The 11,870-nt window shown below is 55.2% G+C and overlaps 2 protein-coding genes across 2 annotated transcripts; both read left to right on the forward strand.

Moving 5' to 3' along the window:
- Positions 1–535: 535 nt before the first annotated feature.
- MYF6 (myogenic factor 6) lies at positions 536–2,391 on the forward strand. Its single transcript, XM_079304517.1, has 3 exons — positions 536–1,281; positions 1,529–1,619; positions 1,741–2,391. The coding sequence occupies exons 1-3, from the start codon at positions 766–768 to the stop codon at positions 1,857–1,859; spliced, it is 726 nt and encodes a 241-aa protein (XP_079160643.1). The 5' UTR covers positions 536–765; the 3' UTR covers positions 1,860–2,391.
- A 5,860-nt stretch (positions 2,392–8,251) lies between these two features.
- On the forward strand, positions 8,252–10,032 carry MYF5 (myogenic factor 5). Its single transcript, XM_079304516.1, has 3 exons — positions 8,252–8,893; positions 9,410–9,485; positions 9,619–10,032. The coding sequence occupies exons 1-3, from the start codon at positions 8,387–8,389 to the stop codon at positions 9,810–9,812; spliced, it is 777 nt and encodes a 258-aa protein (XP_079160642.1). The 5' UTR covers positions 8,252–8,386; the 3' UTR covers positions 9,813–10,032.
- The last annotated feature ends 1,838 nt before the right edge of the window (positions 10,033–11,870 follow it).

Genomic DNA, 11,870 nt, shown 5'->3' on the forward strand with positions numbered 1-11,870 from the left:
CTATCTGTGGGTGCCTCATCATCGCAGCACAGCTCTGCCTTGGCAGCCTTCCCCATGCGTGCGGAGGGGCAGCGAGCTTGGCTCCTAACCTTGGGCTGGCCCGGCTGCCGTGGGTCACAGCGATGGCATGCCGCAAGGGGAAGGTGGCGGGGGGTGCAAATAGCAGGGGCTTCCACCGAAAATATTAACCCGTCTATTTGGAAAGTGATGGCTGCCTTTGAAATCTTTCCTTCTGCATCTATACTTAGCCCCGGGAGGGGAGGGTGTGCCGGGGCCGAGGGAAGCTCCCTGCGCAGCCTTTGTCCTGCAGCCGTGCCCCGGGGCCGCCCCTGCTCCCGAGCCCCCACCTCGCGTCCCTCCGCTGCGCCCCGAACTCACGGCACTGCGGGGCAGGGTGCAAAGTTGGGTTGGAATTTTTTTCCGCTTGTTTCTGTCGTTGTTGGGGGGGATTTTGTGGTGTTTTTATGTTTTTAAGGGTTTTTAATTTTTTTTTTCTAATTTTGTAACTTGTCTCCCACCTCTCGTGTCCCCCCTCTCCCTTCTAAATAGGAGATGTTCTCAGGACAGCGCCCGGGAGACTGGCTGGAATCAGTTTTGGAGGGTGATACACCGCGACAGCTAAAAGTTGGATAGGGTTTCAGCAGCTCCTATATAAAGCAGGGGGGACTTATGTCACTGCACTAATTAAATTCCATCTGGGTTGTTCCTCGGGGTGTTTTTGAGATTGCCACCCAACTCAAGCAGGCAGAGAGGCCCAGGGACAGCATGATGGACCTTTTTGAAACTGGCTCCTATTTCTTCTACTTGGATGGGGAGAATGGAGCCCTGCAGCAGCTGGAGATGGCTGAGGGATCCCCGCTGTACCCAGGGAGCGATGGCACCTTGTCTCCGTGTCAGGACCAAATGCAGCCGGAGGCCGGCAGTGACAGCAGCGGAGAGGAGCATGTGCTGGCACCCCCGGGACTACAACCCCCTCACTTCCCCGGCCAGTGTTTGATCTGGGCTTGTAAAACTTGCAAGAGAAAGTCGGCCCCCACGGACAGACGGAAAGCAGCCACCCTGCGGGAGAGGAGAAGGCTGAAGAAGATCAACGAAGCCTTCGAGGCTCTGAAAAGGCGGACTGTGGCCAACCCCAACCAGAGGCTGCCCAAGGTGGAGATACTGAGGAGCGCCATCAGCTACATCGAGAGGCTGCAGGACCTCTTGCACAGGCTGGATCAGCAGGAGAAAATGCAGGAGATCGGGGGGGACCCCTTCAGCTTCAGCCCCAAGCAGGGAAATGTAAGCACTTGGCCCCTCCGCGGCCACGGCAGCGCCGCCGCGCCCGTCCCCTCCCTCCTCCTCCTCCTCCTCCTGCTCCTCGGCAGGGCCGCTGCGGGCCGGGAGGGCAGGCGGGCGCGGCGCTCCGGGGAAACCTGCCGGGCCTCCAGAGGTCCGCCAGCCCGGCCCGGCCCGGCCCGGGGAGCCGCGGCCGCCGCGCTAACACCCGTCCTCTCCCCGTGTCTCCCCGCCCCCGCCTGTGCCGCAGATCCCCAGTTCGGACTTCCTGAGCACCTGCGGCTCCGACTGGCAAAGCGTTTCCGACCATTCCCGAGCCCTAGGAGTCAGCCCCAAAGAAGGTAACTCGCCCCCTCCCTCGCCCCGACGGCCGCGCTCCCAGCGCTCCGGCCCCCACGCTCCCTCCTCTGCCCGCCGAGGAGGAGCGCTCTGCTCTTTAATGCCTTTTCTCTTCTTGAGCAGGAGTCTCCGCTGTCGAGTCGTCGGCCTCCAGCAGCCTTCGCTGCCTCTCTTCAATAGTGGACAGTATTTCTTCCGACGATCCCAAACTGCCCAGCTCGGAGGAAGCGGTGGAGAAATAAACCCGGGTTTGTGGTAGTGTATTTAACGGAGGTGGAGTCTCCACCCTCTCTCCTCTAAACTATGTAACGAAGCAAATACCCACAGTGGAAAGCCCAACTAGGGCCCTTTTTAAGATGGAATCAAGGTACAACTACCCCAAAGAAAATGGCTCCCACTGACTCGAGCCAGATAGATTTCCTTCTTGCCTTTTTTTTTTTTTTTCCCGAGTTTTGTTTTCTTTAAATTGTATTGCATAAACCACCCTCCATTTTTTTTTTAATTTTATTTTATTTAAGATTATTACCTGTGTACCGGTGATCCGCTTTGTCTGAGACTCACCGGGAAGTTCATTCCTGTCTGAGTGAAGCTCTTGGTTGCATTGCGTGTGAGTCATATTTAAAGAGTCCCCGCCTCATTTCGTTCCTGTAAATAATTTCAGTACTGTCTTTTCTTTTGTAAACATAACATATATATTTAAATGGTGGAATGTGATATTGTATATAAGAACAGATGGATTTCTTGGATTGTAAAATAAAGCTCTTTGTGTTACAGTGTTTTTCTCCCGTCCTCTTAATTTCATAAAATAACCCGATCCCGGAGTTAAAACCCGCCACTGACTTCAGCGAGATGAAGGCCAGAAGAGTCAGACCGATGTAGAAGAAGCACGACCCGTGTGACTAGAGGCAGGACACGGGACAGATTTTTCCTTCGTTCACTCCTCTAAGGACGGTCTCTCCCCTTTAGGGCCGCACCCGCGCTGTGAACCCCCGTGTCCCCGTGGGCTCCCCGGGAGGCAGGGCGGGCACGGTGCTTGCGGAACCCACGTCCCCCTGGAAAGCGATATCGCTTCCCTAAAATCTCCGAGTGCCGCTCGAGTACCTTGCCATGCAAAGATGCCTCGCTGGCCTTGCCCTGCATGTGGAAGGGCAAGGTTAGGTTAGAAATGGGGCATGAAATTAGATACCCCCGCCCGTCCCCCACCCCGACCTCCCGGCCCGGTGCTTGAGCCGGGAGAGGCTCAGTGCATCTCACCTTCTCCTCTCGGCGCCGAAGACTTGAACGCAAGGTTTATCTGCGGCAAAAATGACAGGCCTGCTGCACTAATGGGGCAGCAACTGGCTGTGACAAGAGCCCGCTCCCTCTGGGGCTGGAGGGAGCTGTAGTTTCTTCCCAGGAAAGGTAACTCCCCTTGACTTCCTTGAGCCCGAGGAAGAAGGGAATGGGGTCCTTCAGGGAGGAAAGAGTTAAGCGACCGAAAGGGTTTGGGTGTGGGGGGGATAACAACATATGAAGCCTTTCACTCAGTGATGTAAAGAAACACAGCCTCTCTGAGGATGGTGGAACGGCGCTGCTCACAGCAGAGCGTTACGGTTTGTAAGAAATTGTACCCCCGGGAAGGGGCGACCACCAGGGAACAGCGCATTCTGCCCCTGGCACACACGCAGGGCTCGCCGGACAGCCTGAGCAAGTAAACAGAGGAGACTTCAACTCTACCCGCATGCGGTCTCCTCGACAACTTCAGCCCTTGATTTATTCTTTGCTTCTGTTTTTTGAAAGATCACAGTAGCGTTTCGGGAAGGTCTCCCCCTTTCTGTCCATCTGGGGCACGGGTGCACCGGTCTAAGGTGGAAGCTCTGGGTAGAGCCTGCCTTGGGAGCTGGCGCTCCAATCGGCCGTGCCTTCCCACTATCCTTTCTGTGCCGCTGCGGCCAGCCGGCTTTTTAAGCCGTTCATGTACTAGCTCTAATCACTCTTTAATGAGACATTCCCTTGCAAGGAGTAATTGCGGAGGGTCAGCGTGGTGGACACGGTGATGCAACAGTTCCCCCACTTTTTTCTCCTTTCAAATTAAACCCCTTTGCCTCGGGGACCCCTCGGACCCTGCAGAAAGCGGCGCGTCAGGGAGTGCGGGGCCCTGAGTGCCACCTCCGTGCCACCTCCGGCACGAGAGAGGAGACGGCGCAGCTCGCCTCTATAGCGAAGGCACTTGCACAGCAAGGGAGTGTTTCAGATCGGGCTAGCAGCTCGTCGCCTTCCTTCCTGATTTGTTTTCAAACCCCGCCGCGTCCACGGGAAGGGCTACACACAGTTCACAGGGTGATCCGAGCCCCGCGGGACCCGCTGCCCGCATCAGGGCAGGAGCCGTGCTGTGCCACTCCTCAAGGCCACAGTGTCGCGCCCACACAGGGGCAGCCGACTGTCAGATTTACCCGCAGCCGGGCATTCACCTCAACGAGCCGCCCGTCCTCCCGCCAGGACCCCCACGGCTGCGGCTCCTCCAGCAGCAGGGTAACTTGAGCGATTGTTTGGAGTAAGTTTGCCCAAAGGAGAGTTTTTTCATTAAATAAAGAAAATACCTCCCGAAGAGACTCTCCGTGACCCCAGCGGCTGCAGCTGACATGCCGGGCTTCCCAGTGAAGGTCGTCAGTGTGTTTGCAATTAAAATGTTTGTATTAGATATTAATAACGATAATCTTTATTTAAGTCCCCAGCCAAAGCAAACAGGGCCCTGGAATCACAAAATCAAAGGGCAATAACTGGGTAAAGACAAGAGGTTTGTGATTTAATGAAGTCTTTTTCCGGAGGGATCACGCACAAAGTCATCGAAGTTTTTACGCAAATACGAGTGCCCCTCTTCCCCTCTGCGGGCTGGAAATCCCATGCACAATCCAGCCTCCCTCGCCTCTACCTGCTCCGCTCCCCCGGGAGCCAGCCACCTGCTCGCTCTCAGGAGCGGAGGGATGCGGGGCTCCGCCGGCCCGCGGTGCGCGGTGCCGGGCCCGGCAGAGCTCCGCCGCCCGCCCGCGGTGCCTGCGGGGCCGGGAACGGCGGGGGGAAGGCGGACAAAGGGGGGAATGGAGTGCCTGGCTGCTGTGCTACCACATTGGACACCTCTTTCCTCTGACGTGACGCGATCGAGCATTTAAAGCCTTGTTTTTAGACTGAGGTTTTTAGTTTGGTTTTGGGTTGTTGTTGTTTGTTTGTTTGGGTTTGGTTTAGGTTATTTCCTTTTGTTTTTTTGGGTTTTTTTGGTTGGTTGGTTTTGGCTTTTCTATTGTGCATCTTTATTTTCCTCGGTGAAATCGCCCTCAATCCAGGGAAGTAAGCGGACAGCCAGCAGCAGGCTTAGCTCATTCTCTGAGCTCGAGGTCAAGGCGGTCAAGAGGCGGCACAGCAACTATTTCCACGGGAAAATTCCTGCGTGGACCACTGCCGCTTTGAGGACCCTGTACCATTATTCCACAGTTTCCGTCTTTCTGTGGAGAATGAACTAGGGATGGGTGTAGGGGGCAGGGAGGGGGAGGTTGAATAATTGAACCATGTGCTCGCCGGGACGTCCCTCCGATAGCAGGAACTAGCAACTTTTCCCAGTCTCAAGGCTGCTAAAAACCCCCTCGTGTCCCTTTGATCTCTCCTGGGAGTCCCGGGGAGCCAGCAGAGGCCAATGCCTTCTTCAGCTGTCCTCTCTACAATTCCCTCTGGCAGGTACTAATGTGTTTACTTAGGTGCGCACCGTTCCCAGCACTGGGGGGAACCAAACGTTTCTCACACGGCTGGAAGCGCCCGGCCCCACCAGCCCGACTGGGAAACAATTTTGCTGTCGAGGCATCACTCGCTGCCGCTGCGGGCACCCACTCGGCGGGAGCCGAGCGGAGAGGAGAGCAGCGGCTCGGCTGCACGGAGCTGCGCGCTCTGTCCGCCCTGCGCCGGGTGTGCGCTCCGCCGAGCCCGGCGGGCGCAGCCCAAAGCGCTCCGGAAGGCCGGGGGTGCGCTCGGGGGCACCGCAAACACCTCTCGCCCCCTCAGTCCGGTGACTTATGCTTTAGGTAGGACATTCTTCTCTTAAATAGAAAGGCGTGGGACTTGGGAAAAGATGGCACGCTCTGCAAATGGTACCCACATGGGATGGAATCTCTCCAGGAATAGGTGCGGTACGGCGATTCCTAAGGAGTGGGGAGGGCTGGGGTGAGGAACATCATTTAAAGGGATCCTGACACTACACCACTTTCTCTCTACCAGTCACACTGTCTAATGCTAAGGCTGTTCCCGCTTTCCAGACCTGAGCCTCCTGAAATGCAGCACTATCCTCTCCCTCCCCCCACCCCGCCCTCCACCAGCAGCCTCATTAGCCAGCCTTGTAGTTCGTCTTTTCTCCCCCCTTTCTTTAGTTCCACTCGCCCACTGCATTTTTGCAAATTTGTTTTGAGATCACTTTACCAGAGGAGCCAGGGGCTCCTTAAGGGATACTAATTACTGATTATTTTTTTCTTCCTGAGTGACAGGCACTTCTATGGTTTCTTCCATTTCCCCATAATATTCAAAGAAAAGGTAAAAAAGGAAATCATTTTTTTCCAGCTCTTCAAAGACTTTTGGGGAAAAACATGTTTCTCAACAGCCCCAGATCCGCTGAGTGGAGTCAAATCTGGGAGCTAAAGCTCTGCATGCCAGGAGTGCAGGGCTTGGCGTTGCTCACCGGGAGATCTACAGTGCATGCTTGGAGAGAAACCAAGCATGCACCAACCCAGAAAGGTGATCGGAACTGCAACCGGCACTTTAAAGATCAAGTTTATTTGTGCACGAAGCATAAATATGTAAACAGGTCTTTTTTAGCCAGCGCAAACGTGGTAAATGAAGTTGTGTGTGTGTGTGCCTGTGTGTGCACGCCACAGCCCAGTGAAGAGTTCAAGTTACTGTCAAGCAGAGCCCCTCCTGACTGATGCTGTCTTAGGAAAACAATAGGGAACTGTCCTGTTTCAGATGTGGCCCAACAAAGCGCCAATCTGCACCTCAGAGAAGCAGAAGCCTGAAACTCTGAGCTTTCCCATTTTGTAACTTTATTCCTTTTTCAACTCCCTGCTTTTCATGCAGCATTCATTTCAAAGGGGGCTCCCCGAGTTTATGGCCCCAAATAAACCAAAACAGTGCAGATGTAGCCTTCCCCAGCTTTTAGATAACTTTGCATCCTTTCGTAGAAAAAAGGGTGTCTGGATGGTTGATTTTTAGGAAAAAAAAAAATAGCCTAAGAGTGGAAATCCGCCTCTGGGGGCTCGGGCGTGGTGGTAGTGAGGAAACAAGGATGGATTCCCTCCAGCCCCAGCACAGGCCGAGCTGCTTGTCTTTCTCCTGCTTGCCCGTGCGGATCGGAGGGCTTCCCGGCCGTGTGCGCTGCCACAGGGTATCTCTCTCAGGAGACACTCCCTACTGGCCTTGGATCCTTGATCAGCAGCTCCTGGAGACAAGCAGCTCGCCGTGCCACCAAATTACCTCTTCCCGAAAAGAGAGGAACTGAAGGCGCCTTTTTCCTGGGCGCACAAACCGGCTGCGTAGCGTTTGAACCGCTGCTGGGTCATTTGCTCTGCGTTTGAGTTAGCCTAGGTCGCATAAGTTTATTCCCAGGTAGGGAAGGTTTCCTTTGCCTTCTCATAATATTTTCCTCAGCTACAAAAGCCACCTGGATGAAACCAAAGGATTCCTGCGCGTTAGCAAATGCCTGTTAAATGGCTTCATTACCACTCTAATGACCCTTGCACCGCTCTGCTCGGCTACTGCTGCGGCTGGGGCTCCGCAAGGCTTTTGTCCCCTTGTGTAAAGTTACTTAGGGATTGCGGGGTTAGAAATTTTACACTTCCAGGAGGGGTTTGTTGCACTGGCAGCTGGGACGCATCTGTAACGGTACAAGTTTGCCTGAAAGCAGAAAATTAGCAAGCAAGGCACTGCTTGACTGTTGTGCAGTCTCCAGGTCACAAGAGTAGGAGAAAGAATGGGAAGGGGATTTGTCTCGGAGCAAACACATACACTTTTCTTTTGTGAGTACATTTCCTTGTGATCCGATCCGACAGCACTAAAATCTGGTTTCCCTTCTGCTCTCTCCTGGCCACAAGTAACCGTGCATTGTTGTCCTCCAATTTGTAAATTTGGGACGTTGGTGGCACAACTTTAATTACTGGACAAAGCGTTCCTCGAGATAAATAAACACATCTTCGGTCTAAGAAGAAGGTTACAATGTTTCAGGTTAGACCTGGATCACGGGCTGTGAGAAATAAAGATATGCAAGTAGACACGGTAGGTGTCCCTCCCGAGGAAACGTGTGATGGGAAACAAGAGATGGGAACACCGGGACGGGGAAAGGCTCTGTAGGAGCTACTGACAAGTGGTTCGTGCTCTTCTTTCTCTTTCCATACCAAACTGCAAATTCACAGACTTCGTTGGAAATTCGGAGATGTCGCAACCAGTTCTTGGGAGGTCGTTCATTAGAAAAGTGCCCATCTCTCGGCGCTCCAAAGGAGCCGTGCGGAGCAAATTGTCTCCTGGGGACTGGAGGGGGCTTGCCCAGACAGCTCCCGGCAGGGGCCGTGGTGGGATATGCTAATAAAGACTGGCCGCTGCGGACCAGCCTCCCTGTCCATGTATATATAAGGGCCCCCCGCATCAGCTCTAGGACACTTGTTCTCGGGTCGCTAATTACGGAGGAAATTGCCCCAGCGCTGCGGAGCGCCTCGCCGAGAGCCGGTGGCCGCCGTCCCGCACTGACGCCTCCGCAGCAGGGATGGAGGTGATGGACAGCTGCAAGTTCTCCCCGTCCGAGCTCTTCTACGACAGCTCCTGCCTCTCCTCCCCGGAGGGCGAGTTCCCCGAGGATTTTGAGCCCAGGGATCTGCCTCCTTTCAGCACCCACGGGCCCTCCGAGCCCGCCTGCTCCGAGGAAGAGGAGCATGTCCGAGCTCCCACTGGCCACCACCAAGCTGGTCACTGCCTCATGTGGGCTTGCAAAGCCTGCAAAAGAAAATCCACCACAATGGACCGGCGGAAGGCAGCCACTATGAGGGAGAGGAGGAGGCTGAAGAAAGTGAACCAGGCTTTTGAGACCCTGAAGAGATGCACTACTGCCAACCCCAACCAAAGACTCCCCAAAGTAGAGATCCTGAGAAACGCCATCAGATACATCGAGAGCCTCCAGGAGCTCTTGAGGGAACAGGTAGAAAACTACTATCACCTGCCGGGACAGAGTTGCTCCGAACCGACCAGCCCCACTTCCAGCTGCTCCGATGGGATGGTAAGACAGAGGCAGGACCCGTAGGGCTGTGGGGACCCCAGGACGGCCCGCAGGCAGGTCCCGCTCGGCCCAACGCCGTGGGGCCAGTCCCGTGGGTGTGGGACGGGCCGAACAGATCCGGACAGCACCAAAAGGCGGGCGGTTTGCCCTAGAACAGGCCCCTTCCCAGATTTGCCTTAGAACAGGCCCCTTCCCAAGTTTTCCTCTGACACACACGTGGCTTTTCCGGGGTGCATGGGGGGCCGGCAGCGCTGCCCGAGGGCTCCCTGCAGGCGCCCCAGCCCCGGGTCCCGGTGTGCCCTCTGCTGCCCTCCGAGCGTCCTTAGAGGGGAAAGGCTGGGGCTGGGGGAGATGGGGGAGAAGGGGAAGGCGCTGCCCAGCACCAGCAGCCTGGCTGGGGGCGGCTGCTTCGCTCCCTCCCCGCCGGCCCTTATGGCCCTTCCCTGCTCGGGGAGCGTCCCGCTGGCCTCGGGGCGGGGGCGGCAGGGCCAGCACTCGCCCCTCGCTGTTTTGCAGGCCGACTGCGGCAGCCCCGTTTGGTCGGCGAGAGGCAGCAGCTTCGAGGCCGTGTACTGCGCCGAGATGGCCCACGGTAAGCGCGACCGGAGCCGGCGGGGCCCGGGGGGCAGAGGCGGGGCCCGGGGACCCCCCCCGCCCCCCGGGGCACCGGAGCAGGCAGCGGCATCCCCTAACGCTGCCGTGTGCCCGTCCCTCCCCGGGAGCAGGCTACGCCGCCGAGCAGAGCAGCGCCCTGTCCAGCCTGGACTGCCTCTCCAGCATCGTGGACCGCCTCTCCCCGGCCGAGGAGCCGGGGCTGTCGCTCCGCGACGCCGCCTCCCTCTCGCCCAGCGCCAGCATGGACTCGGGGCCGGAGACGCCCGGGACGCCGCTGCCCCGACGGACCTACCAGGCGCTATGAGGGGCCGGAGGGTGGCACCCCTGCGCCGGGGCCGACCCGAAGAACGCTTCTGGGGCGAGAGGGGCGGCCCCGGAGCCCCTCGGTCCGCCCTTCCCTCGGGGGCTGCAGGCAAAGCGCCCCCGGCCCGGGATCGCCCGCACCCGGCAGGGCAGGCAGGGCCGGGGCCGGGACACACGCGCTGCCCTGGAATCCCCGCTGCAAATAAAACGTGCTGTGAGAGAGCTGTCTGGCCGGCTGGTTCTTTAGTGCATTCCCTGGCATGGGGGAGGGCAGCGGGGCATCCCTGCTGAGCCCCCGGCCGGCCTCCATCGCCCCTGGGCTCCTGCCTGCGGGGCACCCCCATCGCGGCTGCCCCGAGCCGGGACAGGGAGTGTCTTGCTGGGCTGGGGCCTGGGAGCTTGCTCCTCGTTCCACCACTGTGTCTGAGACCACTCACGGAGCAACAAAAATGTGGAAGTTTAAATTCTCACACTATATGTCCTGTCCTGTTATGGGCAGTTTCCTTCATTTTCTGCAAAACTAAAAGTAATATTTTGCTATCCTCTGCTCCCCTGCAAAGCTCATATTTTCTACTGGGTATGAAGATGGAACTGTGTATTCCAGAATTTAACCCTAAAATTACATGCTGACTTTGCTCTTAAAGCATCTGTATGATCTAGTTCTGATGCTGTGCTACAGAATTTTACTTGTTGCTCTAGCAGAGACAAATTTAGTAAACTTAGTAAGAACAAATCACATGTATCTCTTTCACAAGCCATGAGATCTATTTCACAATATTCAGAAAGTAATATAGATTTATTTGCTCCTAATGACTTTGGTCTTACCAACCAGGATGCAAATTCATTACTCTACATGGCTGTAGAAATAACCAAATATTTATGTGATTTCAGATTTAACAAGTATTTCCTTCCAGGCACTGAATTAGATCTATCTACCATGAAAAATTTCCACCTTTTTGCACTCCTCTAGCTATAATTCGAAATTTTCTTAGCCAACTCTCCCTACCACCCAAAATATGAGATGGAGAGATGAGCTCTTTCACTTCATGCAGAAATGGTTCATATGATACATACTCTGAATGGAAGGGATATAACACCTCACTATTGTGGGATAAGGATGTATTTGCCCTTTGTGTTTGTGTTGCTAGCACTCAGCAGCCAAGGGGCCTGGCAGTGGTATTTCACCTCTGATAAATCTTTCACTTGAACCCAGCCCAGCTGAGTCATCTCCCCAAAAGTGACCTGACTGGCCTTTGGCAGCATCTCTGAACCAAAGATGAAAGAAGCCTTTGCTTAGGGATGGCTTTGTCCCCACAGTGCACTCAGGGTCTCTGTCCCCCCACAGGTGGCCACAGAGAATGTGAGGTGGCCCCTGCCTTCCCGAGCCTGCAGCAGGGCAGTGGCAGGTGTGTGTCTGACACAGGGCAAGGCCAGCCCACCCTTTGTGCACAGCTTAACTCAAAATTACTTTCTGCCCTTGTCCATAGCCTTGAGGTAAGGGCTCTTTTCTTCCAGAATATTTCAGGAGGAGCCTTGACCGGAATGGGCTTTGTGTGTATACAGATGTGTCTGAACTAATAATGGAGCAGAAATGGTTTTAAACCCTTGCATTGCAGTCATGCAGAGGTACAAACAAGGTGTTCTCACACTCCTGCACTGCAGATGCTTCAGGAACATGCAAGTGCCTTAACACAGACATAGTCTTGGTTTTGGGGGATCACTTCCCAAGCCTTCTGTTCACAGGAATCCTTATGCAAGACCGTGAACGTCACTGATTTTATTTCCTGGCTTCTCACACACTGCTCCACTATTGCAGTGCTCACTCCTGTCAATCAAAATACCATCCCAATACTTCTTATGTCCAGGATTTAATCGAGTGCAGATGATTTTAAATGGTGTTTTAAAGTGAGCTAAGCTAGAGAACTTCCAGTATTTCATTCTGCTCTGTGCTGACCTTAGCAAGTGATCTCGGATGAAGTATGCAGAGTAACACTAGCAAATCACATGTTGGTAATGTACACCTCTCTTTGGCTGGCAGACATTTTAAGAGTGGCAGAAA

This window comes from Erithacus rubecula (genome assembly GCF_903797595.1).
Source record: "Erithacus rubecula genome assembly, chromosome: 4".
Lineage (NCBI taxonomy): Eukaryota > Metazoa > Chordata > Aves > Passeriformes > Muscicapidae > Erithacus > Erithacus rubecula.